General features: G+C 46.0%; 1 protein-coding gene across 1 annotated transcript in view; it reads left to right on the top strand.

Moving 5' to 3' along the window:
- The first annotated feature begins 73 nt into the window (after positions 1 to 73).
- The window catches only part of LOC128846367 (DEP domain-containing mTOR-interacting protein-like), a 36066-nt gene continuing 23608 nt past the window's right edge, over positions 74 to 12531 (top strand). Inside the window, exon 1 of the mRNA XM_054045422.1 lies at positions 74 to 469. Coding sequence (XP_053901397.1) covers positions 384 to 469 — 86 coding nt within the window. The 5' untranslated portion in view covers positions 74 to 383. The remainder of the gene's footprint in view (positions 470 to 12531) is intronic.

Raw genomic sequence — 12531 nt, 5'->3', positions numbered from 1 at the left:
TAGGTACCTGCACCTACCTGTTACGCAGCCAGGATTGAGCATAGTCAAGGGGGAGAGGGGAGGAAATCATCCTTTGGAAACAGCCCCCTGAGTGCTCCCGAATTTCCTGCTTCCCATCTTCTCCCGGAGACGCTGCAAACAGCCTATACCAGGTGCCTTAGCTCTGCTAAGGAGGAGTGGAGCTGGGCAGTGCTAATCAGTTGACTCTGGCAGTCACACATACTGTAAACAGAAAGGCAGGAAAGTAAATGGGACGTCAGCTGTAGCTGTCAAAGAGCTCCCTGAATGATCCTCTGGAGCTGGGAGGCAGCTGTTTGCACACACATGCTCGCACACCAAACACCGCTAAGCTCTTCCAACCTCTGATGTGTGCCTGAGCCAGGATGGAGAGTATTAGCAACAGCCTGAAGAATAAAGCAACCGAGAGACATCACAGAGCAGAGGTGATGATTGCAGGAGAGCAGCTGAGGTAAGGGGAACTCAGATTTTTTTTTGGGGGGGGGGAGCTTTAGCTGTCACTCAACTCTGGCCTGATGTGCCTGTATAAATGAGCGGTTGTAATTATTAATCAGGTGGCGAATGCAGTTTGCAGGGGGGTTGGGAGGGAGAAGAGAGAAACAAGGATGAAAAGAAGCTGAAATAAGAGGCTAAAAGAGCTATTAGTGGGCTTGTGGCTACAAACGGTCTAGCGTGTCCCTGTCCCCCAGCTCTTGTGGGTTCAAAGCACTGTTTCTGTGCAGAGCTTTTCTTCCTTCTGGAGTTTCCAAGTGACCAAAATCTCTCTCTTCTAAGGTATTTCCTGATTTGTCTTTTATAAAAATCAGTTTCTTTTTAGTAATCACCCCTGGATTTTTAGCATGGGCTTTACTCTCCTCTCCTCCCAAACTTCCTAAGTGAAGGGAAAAACTTCCCTCATTAAATAAAACAACCAGTTCCTAGGACATGGGCACCTGGGAAGGAAGCAGACTTCAGCTTCCTCTTCATTGTTGAGTCGTTGTTTGCTTTTCAAACATTAGCCCTTGTTTTGCTCAATACTCCTTGGAGAGAAGGACACCTTGTCAGCCTTGGAGTCTGAGTTGTGGCATTGAGCTGCTAACACAAGGTCTCTGGTCTTCCGTACATGTTTCTAGCTGATCATTTTAGTTGCTGCATCTCTGATCTGGGCTGGGAAAGTTTTAGCGAGTTTTGAGAATGACACTGTTGAAAATTTTACCCGAAGTTCCAGTTTCAAAAATGATTTAGGTGGCAAAGTGCCCAAGTCTCTTCTGAAAACAGGGTGTAGGTGTCACCCTGCAAAGAGTAACTGGGCTGGTGACAGCCAGGGTAAGACCTTCTGCTTGTGGGCTGGTTACTGGTGTTAGGGATCTGAGCCATAGCTGCAGAGCACAAAGTCCTTCCTGGTTACAAGGCAGAACCCCTTACTGGTCTGTGTGGTCTCCAAAACATCACCGTAGGCTCCTCAGTCGCTTTACCCACTGTGTTGAACTACCCCAATTCTGACACCACATTCAGGGTGATTTATTATCTCTTCTTCAATGTATCTGATAAAACTCTTTAGGAATGAGCCAATGCTTTCCTTCCCTGCCTGCAAATGAAGGGGATAATCACTTCACAGGCACCTGTTCTGTTTTTAAATGGAAAAATCCCTGTTCATCTCTCTCCCTCCAGGAGCACAGGCTGTTTATTAAGCTCCAAGATTTTTATTTGGGAGGAGAATAGAGAACTTGCTTCCGTAAGCAATGTGAAACATCCAGAACTCATGTCACTAGCTAATTTTAGGATCTGTTAGTTGGGTCAGGAAGGGAGGCACCCTACTCCAGTGGGTCCTTAGAGTGTCGGCCTTATCCTTGTTATTTATTTGTATTATGCTAAGAGCCTACAATGCCCAGCATGGCATCAGGGCCCGTTGTGCCAGGCACTAGATCCTCAATAACAAACAAACAAGACAGCACGTGCCCCAAAGAGCTTGCAATCAAAGTACACCTCTACCTCGATATAATGCGACCCGATATAACACAAATTCGGATATAACGCGGTAAAGCAGCACTCTGGGGGAGGCGGGGGGGGGGGGCTGCACGCTCCGGTGGATCAAAGCAAGTTCAATATAACGCAGTTTCACCTATAATGCGGTAAGATTTTTTGGCTCCCGAGGACAGCGTTATATCGAGGTAGAGGTGTATATGAAGAAAGACAATGAGGGTCAACCACTTCTCCTGGTTATTGTACGTCCCACATACCTCACCTTGCCTTGTCACTAGATACCACCTTCTTAGCGCTGGGAGTTGCCAAGGACTCTCTGTAGCTGGAAGAATTGCTGTTTGATGGCTCCTTCCCTCTGTAAGCCAAAGCTTGCTGCCTTTGCAATACTTTGAGTCCAAGCGGTGAGGGACCAAGTCTTGGAAACTGAACCCAGGTCTGCTGTAGTGGGAAGCAAAACAGCAGCTGGACTTCTTACTGAATTGCATCATTTAAATTGCTCACCACAGAAATGTGACCTTTAAGGAATGGCCCATCCCCTGGGCAGTGCAGGATTGTTCTCGACAGGATATTTTTCTAGCGCTTTGCCCAGCCTTGTTGTAAACATCCCAAGTAATGGGATGTTTTAAACAAGCACCATGTCCTGTGCCACTTGAGGGTCAAAAACATTGGGCTCAAATATTCAGGGAGGGACTAAAACCATCATTATGGGTGTCAAACTTGCAATCATATCTGTGCAGGTAGAAGGGGGCATCTGCCTGGATCTACTTGCAGGATCAGTATCTAATTTACCCTGGGAATTCAGTCTGGTGACATCTGAGTCCTCTACAGGGATGTTCATGATATGGGCCATGGATTTACTACACCTTGTGACTAACCTCCCATGAGCAGAGCTCCTACTCTATTATGCTAAATGGCCCGTCAGATCTTTCTGGCTCTTAGCAGCAAGGAAGAGAACTTGGGTCAAATGTGTGACAACCCGTACCATCAAGCCACCCATCTTGTACCACTCTTTGCTCAGTCAGCTCCCTCACTGTTGCCAGCCTGAACTCGCTCATTGAATGAGCCTATAGAATAGAAAGGATGCCAAGAAATCTAGAGCTTTCCTGTTGTGAGTGGGTCCCAAGGAGCTCTTTAGGGTGTGCTCATTACAGCATCAGCTCATCCTGAACAAGAAGTCTGGGTTGGCTTGGTGTGTGTGAGGTGAGCGTGATTGATGGCGGCTGTTTCTGTGAGGGGAATAATGCGTGAGGGGAATTGGGCTGGAGAGCATGTGGGATGGAACATGTATAAAACAAAGCCACCAGGCGCTGGTGTAAGAGTGAAAGGGTAGGGGAGCTGAGAGAGATTAGTTTACCCTAGGCGACGTTTTCACCTGCTGTTTGGGATGCAAACATTACGTCAGGTCAGAGAAGGTGAGCCCTGCTCCCAGCTGGGGAGCAATGAAGACCAGGCTTCGTTGCACCTTTGACCTGCTCTTTGCAACAGGCTTGAGTTTCTTGTTGCCTGGATAACAGCAAATGGATTTAATACAGTTCAGCAGCTGTGACCCGTCAAATTTACTCTACCCCAGGGGTGGCCAACCTGTGGCTCTGGAGCTACATGCGGCTCTTCAGAAGTTAATATGCGGCTCCTTGTACAGGCACTGACTCCGGGGCTGGAGCTACAGGCGCCAACTTTCCAGTGTGCCGGGGAGTGCTCACTGCTCAACCCCTGGCTCTGCCACAGGCCCTGACCCCATTGCATCCCTTCCCGCCCTCTCCCCTGAGCCTGCTATGCCCTCGCTCCTCCTCCCCAGAGCCTCCTGCAAGCCATGAAACAGCTGATCGGGAGGTGCAGAGAGGGAGCGGGAGGCGCTGATCAGCAGGGTTGCGGGTGGGTGGGAGGTGCTGGGAGCAGGGGTGGGGGGAGCTGATGGGGGGCTGCGGACGTATTACTGGGGCTCTTTGGCAATGTACATTGGTAAATTCTGGCTCCTTCTCAGGCTCAGGTTGGCCGCCCCTGCTCTGCCCTATTGCGTCTATGGACAAATGGAACTGACTGCAGATAACAAGATTCCAAAGCGTGCTCAGTGCTTGTCTCGGTGGAAGGGAAGGTGCTGCAGGTGTGGTACACAGTCAGGAGCTAATACTCTTGCTGCTGCAGTCTTGGTTTTGGGATGCTCTTGAAGAATCCAGAAGCTACTTCTCTTTTTTTCTCCTTTCCTCTCATTGAGAACCCCGGCTGGCTGCTTCCCTGCTTTGCAGGGCCGCCCGGGGCGGGGGGGGGAAGTGGGGCAATTTGCCCCGGGCCCCACAGGGGCCCCCATGAGAGTTTTTCGGGGCCCCTGGAGCGGGGTCCTTCACTCGCTCTGGGGGCCTCAGAAAACTCTCGCAGGCCCCGGGCCCCCAGAGCTTCTTCCGCTCCGGGTCTTCGGTGGCAGTTCGGTGGCCGGGGGTCCTTCTGCTCCAGGGACCCACCACCGAAGTGCCCTGAAGACCCGCGGCAGGGGGTCCTTCCGCTCCAGGGACCCACCGCCGAAGTGCTGGGTCTTCCGCCGAAGACCCCAGGCCCCCTGAATCCTCTGGGTGGCCCTGCTGCTTTGTACAGCATGGCAGAAGTGGAGGGAGAGAGTGTGTATGACTGGTGAGTGAAGAGTCCTCCTTTTGGGGTGAGGAGGGAGAAGGACTCCACTATGGATCAGCTGACTTCTCCCCCTTTTTTTCCTACTCCCCCCACCCTGCCAGCACCTGGTCTGTAATAGTCCAGTTGAGACCAGAAGTGAGCAAAATCAAAGCGGCCAATGCTGAGGTATGTGAATCTGGCTTAGCATTTTGCACCCAGGGGCCAATCATGAGTTCCAAACTTGGCATGTGTGTCGCACTCTTTATTACAGGCAACTTCTTCTTCCAACCCTCTGTCAGGCAGGTGGCTATAGATGGGGAAACTGAGGCAGAAAGGCTGAGTGACTTGCCTGAGGCCATAGCAGAGGGAACTGGAGCAGAGCTCTGTAGTCTGCTCGCCCACTGAACCCCAGTTGCTCCTCCATAAGTGGTGGAAGAGACTACTGTACTTTTAAGAATGAACTGGGTTCTGACTGGCTGATGTTTTTCTTCTGTGAACTTTGATAACTAAATAAGATTAATCAGTCCTATTCTATTTTTATATACACTCCCCCTCCTCCCTTGACTCCACATGCCCCTGCCCTAGTTCTGGGTTTGGCTGTGCAAATCTTTGCTCTACCTTCAGGATTGTTTGGCTTCTGACAAGTTCACAATTGCTCTCAGTTTGGATTGGCTGTTGAGATGAACTTGTTTGGTGTCAAAACAGCTTTCCCAGCCAGAAATAGCTGCGTGAGAGATATATAAACAAACTCCACCAGGACTCCGCTTTTTTCGAGTCCTCTGGAATCCTGTCTTGCATCTGAAGAAGTGAGGTTCTTACCCACGAAAGCTTATGCCCCCAATACTTCTGTTAGTCTTAAAGGTGCCACAGGACCCTCTGTTGGTATCCTATGCTCCCCTGTGCTGCACAGCAAGGCATAAAGAGTGGAGTGGCCCTCAGACCAGCAGAAGGAGGCAGTCAGAGTGGGGTGGTCCCCTTCTAATGTGTTCTTGGTACTTAGTTGGCAGTTCTTAGTGATCTCCTTCTTCTTGACTAAGTGAAGTCCTGTCTCTGATTAAAGCGACAAAGAGTCTCTGACAAAGTGGGTAGTCACCCACAAAAGCTTATGCTCCAATACGTCTGTTAGTCTATAAGGTGCCACAGGACTCTTGGTCGCTTTTTACAGATCCAGACTAACATGGCTTTGTCTCTGATTAGTAACTCAGCAGCACGTTTTACAAGGCTGGGTTTATTTTACATCCCTTGTGTCTCTTCTCATTCTTCCTTTGTATATGTGCATGCAAATTCCATTGACTTATTAGGCATTGTGCATATATATCAGAGAGCAAAAATCAGCGTATGGGGTGCTCTATAGAAGAGGCCGGTTAACCATGTCTACATTGCCACTTATGTCAGCAAAACTTATGTCGCTCAGGGTATGAAAAAACACACCCCTGAGTGACCTAAGTTTCGGCAGCAAAAGGGGTAGTGTGCACCGCGCTATGTCGGTGGGAGAAGCTTCTCCTGCCGAATTGCTACTGCCGCTGTTTGTGGCGGTTTTATTCTGTTGATGGGAGAGCTCTCTCCCATCGGTGTAGAGCAGCTACAAGAACGATCTTACAGTGGCACAGATACATCAGTACAGCTGTGCACTATAAGCTCGCTCGTGTAGACACGGCTTTAGTCATTACCAACTGTACACAACGAATAGCTTGTCTACACACGGAGTTATCCTGGAATCGCTATTGTGCTTTCAATTCACACCCTACCTTAACCCAAATTAACTTTCCTGTGTAGACAAGCCCTTCTCTTTTATATACTTGGGCTGGACTGAGCACTCGTGGACTAAAAAGCTGTTCATGGATTTACTTCTTGGTAAACAAAGAGGGTACGAAGTGAAGATTCACTCCCACGAAGAACAAAGCCACAATGCAAATGGGTGCACAGATTGGCCAAGATTTTCAAAAGGGAATAAGGATTTATTTGGGTGCTGAACTTGACACCTTAAACAAAGTGCTGGGCACTTCCAAAAATAAGGCTCATTTAAGGTGTTTATTTGGACATGCCAAAATGGAGGTACCAAAAATCACTAGTCCCTGTTGAAAATCGCAGCCCTTCAAGGGGCCTGGTGGATTCTCCGTCACTTGAAAGCTTTAAATCAAGCTTGGATGTCTTTTTCTAGAAGACACACTGTACTTCAATCACAAACTTATTGGTGTGTTTTTTTTGCAGGAATCATTGGGTGAAATTCTCTGGTCTGTGTTATGTAGGAGGTTGGATTAGATGATCGTGATGGTCCCATCTGGCCTTGAAAATCAGAGTATTGGGGTTTCCTTACTACAGAAAGTTTAAGACTGGAAATCAGGCCTGATCTTGCCTGGATTTCTTCTTGAAACTCAGCCCTCAGTCTCCCGTGCCTAAATTAAAAGTGGGAGGGGGAGGGGGAAACTTGGTGTCACTTAAGCAGAGCTAACCTGGCTAGTCCAATTATGTAACCCTCTCCCCTCCCCTCAAGAATGTACTCATGCTCATACAAACTGGGAGTACAGCACAAATTGTTTTTGTTGCTTTATGGCTCAAAGCTGTATCTGCAGAAACCAGTTTATATATGCACTGCTGCGGCTGCCCTCCCCTTCTACTGAGCATGTGAGGGTATTTGACTAGAAGGACTGCAGTAGAAAGGCAACAAGGAGTCTGGTGGCACCTTAAAGACTAACAGATTTATTTGGGCATAAGCTTTCGTGAGTAAAAACCTCACTTCTTCGTCCTCTGTAGAGAAGTGAAGTGTGCATTGTAAATGGCTTTGTCTCATTTTTGTAAAGTCCAGCCACGTGGAAGTTTGTGTAGAAGGCTGGTATTGTATGAGAGTCTCCAGTTCTGAGAGCTCATTCTTGATCTTCTCATGAAAGCTTATGCCCAAATAAATCTGTTAGTCTTTAAGGTGCCACCAGACTCCTTGTTGTTTTTGTAGATACAGACTAACACGGCTACCCCCTGATACTTGACACCATGCAGTAGAAAGGAAATCACTTTGCACAAGAATCTTGTCCCTTTTTTTCATGGCCACTCTTCTGCATTTAATTGCTGTGGGAGTGTGAACTAGAGCTAACTACCACATGAGTGACCCACTCTGGAGTTTTACTAAACATTTCAAATGCCAATTTTTTGCTCTAAAATAGAGACTTTGCTTCTATGCCGGAGTCTGACTTGGAGAGGTTCACTGGTTTGTGGATCCACTCTTTGTTCTCCTCTGAAATTAATGATCAACAGGGGAGTTGGCCAGATTGATCCTCGTAGGGTACGTCTACACTACCCGCCGGATCGGCAGATAGCAATCGATCTATCGGGGATCGATTTATCGCATGTCGTGTAGATGCGATAAATTGATCCCCGATCGCTCTCCCTTCGACTGGTGAACTCCAGCTCGGCAAGAGGCGGAAGCAAAGTCGATGGGGGCACCGCGGCTGTTGATCCCGCGCCGCGAGGACGCGAAGTAAGTGATTCTAAGTTGATCTAAGATACATCGACTTCAGCTATGCTATTCTCGTAGCTGAAGTTGTGTATCTTAGATCGATCCCCCCCCCAGTGTAGACCAGGCCTTAGAAGAGGATTTCTCTCCAGTTCGATATAAGACATCATTGTAAGCTGAGAATGAGAACAACAGAGCATTTATACCAGTCCTCAGTGCAGGGCCGGCTCCAGGGTTTTGGCAGCCCCAAGCAGCCAAAAAAAAAAGGCCGCAATCGCAATCTGCGGCGGCAATTCGACGGAAGGTCCTTCACTCCGAGCGGGAGTGAGGGACCATCCGCCGAATTGCTGCCGAATAGCTGGACCTGCCGCCCCTCTCCGGAGTGGCCGCCCCAAGCATCTGCTTGCCAAGCTGGGGCCTGGAGCCGGCCCTGCCTCAGTGACTGGGAACTCTGCTTTGAAAGATTGACTGCATCATGGGAGCCTCACTCCAACAGTCAAGGGCAGAACGTGGCCTATGGTCTGTAAAGCCTTTTTGGATGGAAGACGCTATGTAAACGTAAGATATTCTAGTGGTTCAGTTTATATTAAGGCTATGTCTTACAGCAAAAACAAAGGATATTTTTATTGAGAGAACTGACCCAAGATAGTTATCTCAATGTAAAACCCTAGTGGAGACCAGACAAGTAGTCTTTATCTCCATGTAGCTAGTCAAGGTAAACAATGGGTGAGTGGTAAAGGTTAACCTTGACTAGCTACATCAAGGTAAGATTTACCAGTGCCTTGTCGCCATATAGAGTTCATACATTTCAAGGTCAGAAAGGACATGTGGATGTATACTATGCCCCCTTTTTTATTTTAATAATGAAGACAAAGCCTATAATTCAGCTGCAAGACCAGGTGAATACCATTCCCCCTGCAAACGAGCAGGTGCTCAACTCAGCATAGTCTGGCATTATTAATCTCTCTCTGGGACTGGAAGTGACCCAATGCAAGAACTGCAAAAACCTTTTGGTGTAGCATGTAAAATATAGGGTTAAAGAGTAAATTTGGAAGGAGAGAAACTATCATGTTTGTAACATTTTTGGAGTTATTTAGGGACTCAGTACAGATTTCAGTTTCATTAGAGATGTACAGTAGGTTATTTTAAATTAGTTGAGAAATATTAGTCCAATTCCTAGTGGACAGTCTCCCCAGAAACCACAGTGATAAAGGTTATAGTTGTTTAGTAGTTATCAACAGGTTCAGATGTTGGCCAACATCTTCAAAAGCAACTGGTGATATTTAGACGCCTCAATTTTTGAGGAGCCCATCGGGAAACACTGTTAGGGGCCCAACTTTCTGAAAATCAGGTCCTTTCAAGTTGGGCACCCAAATATTGAGGTTTTTCCAAATTACTAGTCGCTCTTGAAAACTTTGAGCTATATGGACATGAAGATGAAATACAACATTATACATGTTTTCTCCAGACATTCTTTGAAAAGAGCTAGTTACAATTGATGGTTCAACAACTTTATTTTCCTATCAATAAATGGCCTTTCTTTAAGTTGAAAACTTTTATGGAAAATGTCCTTGTTCAAACTTTTTCCAGGTTTTCTATGAAAAAACTAAAAACCTTCAAATCTTTTTTTTTTTTAAACTTGCAAGTTTCTATGCAAATCTTGAGCAAAAAAACTGAGACGTTCATTTCTTTCAAAAATGTTCACAGATTATATATAGTGTTTTCTGAGCCACTCTAGCTATGAGGGGCACTAGAAGAATAGTGTGGAGAAGCTGGAATGGCCATTGCCTGTACTGAATCTGTGGATGGAGGACTTCTCTCTAGGGCTCTGATCCTGCAATCAAATTTGTAGGCATGGACTCTTGTGCGTGCATGGAGTCCCAGTTACCCACCCTATTGCATTATTGGGGTATTGTTCTGTCAATCTGAAACCTTTGAGCACTAAATTAATTAAAAGGGGTGAAAAATTAAGAGTACAGAAAGAAAACCAGCATCAAAGGAAAGCTGGATTCAAGTATTGGAGCCTCTCTCATCAGGAGAGGATAATTGAGAACTGTCTGAGCCCCCAAACCTATGACAGTGGATTATCTGTTCTGTGTTTAAAGAATTACCATAGTTTAGTGAGCTCTTGTATGTTAAACAAAACAAAAAAAACCATGAATAAACATACAGAACAGTTGATGTCCAACCCCGCTCTCCCTCCTTAAAGTGCTGTGGATTTGCTGTGAACAAGGTCACAGGGCATGAATAATGGTGTCCCTCTAGCGACCTTGACAAAGAAACATCATGATTGCTCAACCAACCTATCTAAAACCAATGCACAGGCAACACCAGCCAAAAAGGAAAGTGTTTCATAACTGTTGACTTTTGTGTTCTAGCAGCCAGTTTCTCCTTGTATTATTCTGGGGGCTTTTGTTTGTGTTTTTGGCAGATCATGAATGGTTTTTGGCATGTAGAAGAAAGAGTCTAAATGTCATATTACACACCCGTATTTAGCAATCTTTATCTGGAAGCAAGATAACTATAAGTCAATCTGAGTTTCAGCTAGATTTGCTTTTCTCAAGATAATATACTTACTCTTCATGTACATGTCAAATGATTTCTTCAAAGGTCCTGTTGGTATATACTCAGTGTTACCTCTTTCCATACAAAAAGAGCAAAATGTGTATAATCTCCTTTTTAGACTAAGGAAAACAACAGAAAGAACACAAGTAATGTGTACATGAGAGCATGGGGTGTGTCACTGTTACATGCTGCAGTCCTTCTGAGAGCAGTATGGTGGACTTGATAGAAATTAAAACAAACAGCACACTGAAAACATAGGTCATCACTGTTTCAGAGCTACGTGCAGTACAGCATAGTTGGAGCCTTAGTAATTATACATGAGAGATGGGTCTGAGGCTCAGTGTTCAAACTCAATGCTGAATTCCCCCAAAGTTTGGGAGCATTCACTTCTGGGGTTGTAGTTAGAGCTGGTCAAAATTTTTGAACCAAATTACTTAGTCAAAAATGCTTTAAAAATTGTGACACTGTTAACTCTTCAATTTGTTTTATCTCAATTTAATATCTCTTATATAAACCATTGTTCAAATGTTTTATTTACCAGAAACCGGGGGGATTGTTTTAAACAATATTTGTATAACAGTTTTTGCAGAATTCTAAAAAGTGAAAAATGAATACTACAAAACCAGAAACAATTTTTCCAACTAATTTCAGTTTGACGTCATCCTTGTGTGGCTTTGGGTTCTACATGTTTTCATATCCAAGACAATATATAAGGGTTATACAGACTTCTTCAGAGTCACGATAACAATAGAGTATTCTTGGTTTCATTCTTATCTATAAGAAACATTCCTATAAAATAGTAGGAATTGTTGTGTACTAAGGAGATAACATTTTGGTTACCTCTTTATGGAGCGGGTGGGCTGGGCAGGGGGGGACTTTAAAATTGGCATACAATGCTGATAGCATTTTGACAGGATGCTTCCCCCCAGCCCCTCCAAACCCCTAAAATAAAAGGCAATTCTCAATGTTGCATGGCAGATTATTCTCTTGAGAGAAAATTTGGGACTTAAAATGTTTGCTCTCTTCTTGCTTAGACAAAACTTCCAAGTGAAAATAGAATAAAAAGCTGAACAAGAACATACGGGTTTGATCCTTGTTGGCTGGTCATCGGAAAGCAGGATATCTCAGTCCATGTAATACAGGCCTGAACTCTTGATTGGGAAATCCCTTGGGTTACTGGGCTGCTTTCCTTGCCTCTCTGTGGTGCGCTAGGGGGCCCTGTGCATGCTCACAGAATTAAAAAAAAAAATGCAGGGTTTGTGGGCTGAAACTGCCCTCATATAGTGGTACTAACTCTGGGGATGCTTCTAATGTAAGGCTGAGCCAACCAGTTTGGGAAAAAACCCATCTCAAAGCTTTCCTTGGTCCTCAAGTGGAACACAAATCCTCTCAACATGGCACGGCTCCCTCCTCGCACTGTCTCCTTTTCTCTGGTGCCTTTGCTGATCCAGCGATGGGTCTTAGACAGCTGTGGGCCCCAGATGCGGCTGATGTCCAGGTTTGCCTTACATAAAGACTCCAGTTTTCATGTTGAATTTGGTGGCATCGGGTCAGAGCTTTTGGGATTCAGACTGAGGCTTTGTTTTGCGGGGAGGATGCAGTTGGGCCAGTTATTGGTTGTGGAACTGGAAAGTACCTAACACTCAGGGCTTGTCTACACTTACCGGGGGATCCACGAGCGGCGATCGATGCATCGGCGGTCGATTTAGCGGGTCTAGTGAAGACCCGCTAAATTGACTGGAGATCACTCTCCCGTTGACTCCTGTACTCCATCGGATCGAGAAGAGTAGGGGGAGTCGACGGGAGAGCATCTCCCATTGACATCGCGTAGTGTGGACTCCGCGGTAAGTAGATCTAAGCTATGTCGATTTGAGTTACGCTATTCGTGTAACTCTTACGTAGCTTAGATCGAATTTCCCCTGTAGTATAGACAAGGC

The sequence above is a fragment of the Malaclemys terrapin genome, chromosome 12, assembly GCF_027887155.1.
Source record: "Malaclemys terrapin pileata isolate rMalTer1 chromosome 12, rMalTer1.hap1, whole genome shotgun sequence".
In the NCBI taxonomy this organism is placed as follows: Eukaryota; Metazoa; Chordata; order Testudines; family Emydidae; genus Malaclemys; species Malaclemys terrapin.
This window is presented reverse-complemented; position numbering and strand designations above follow the sequence as displayed.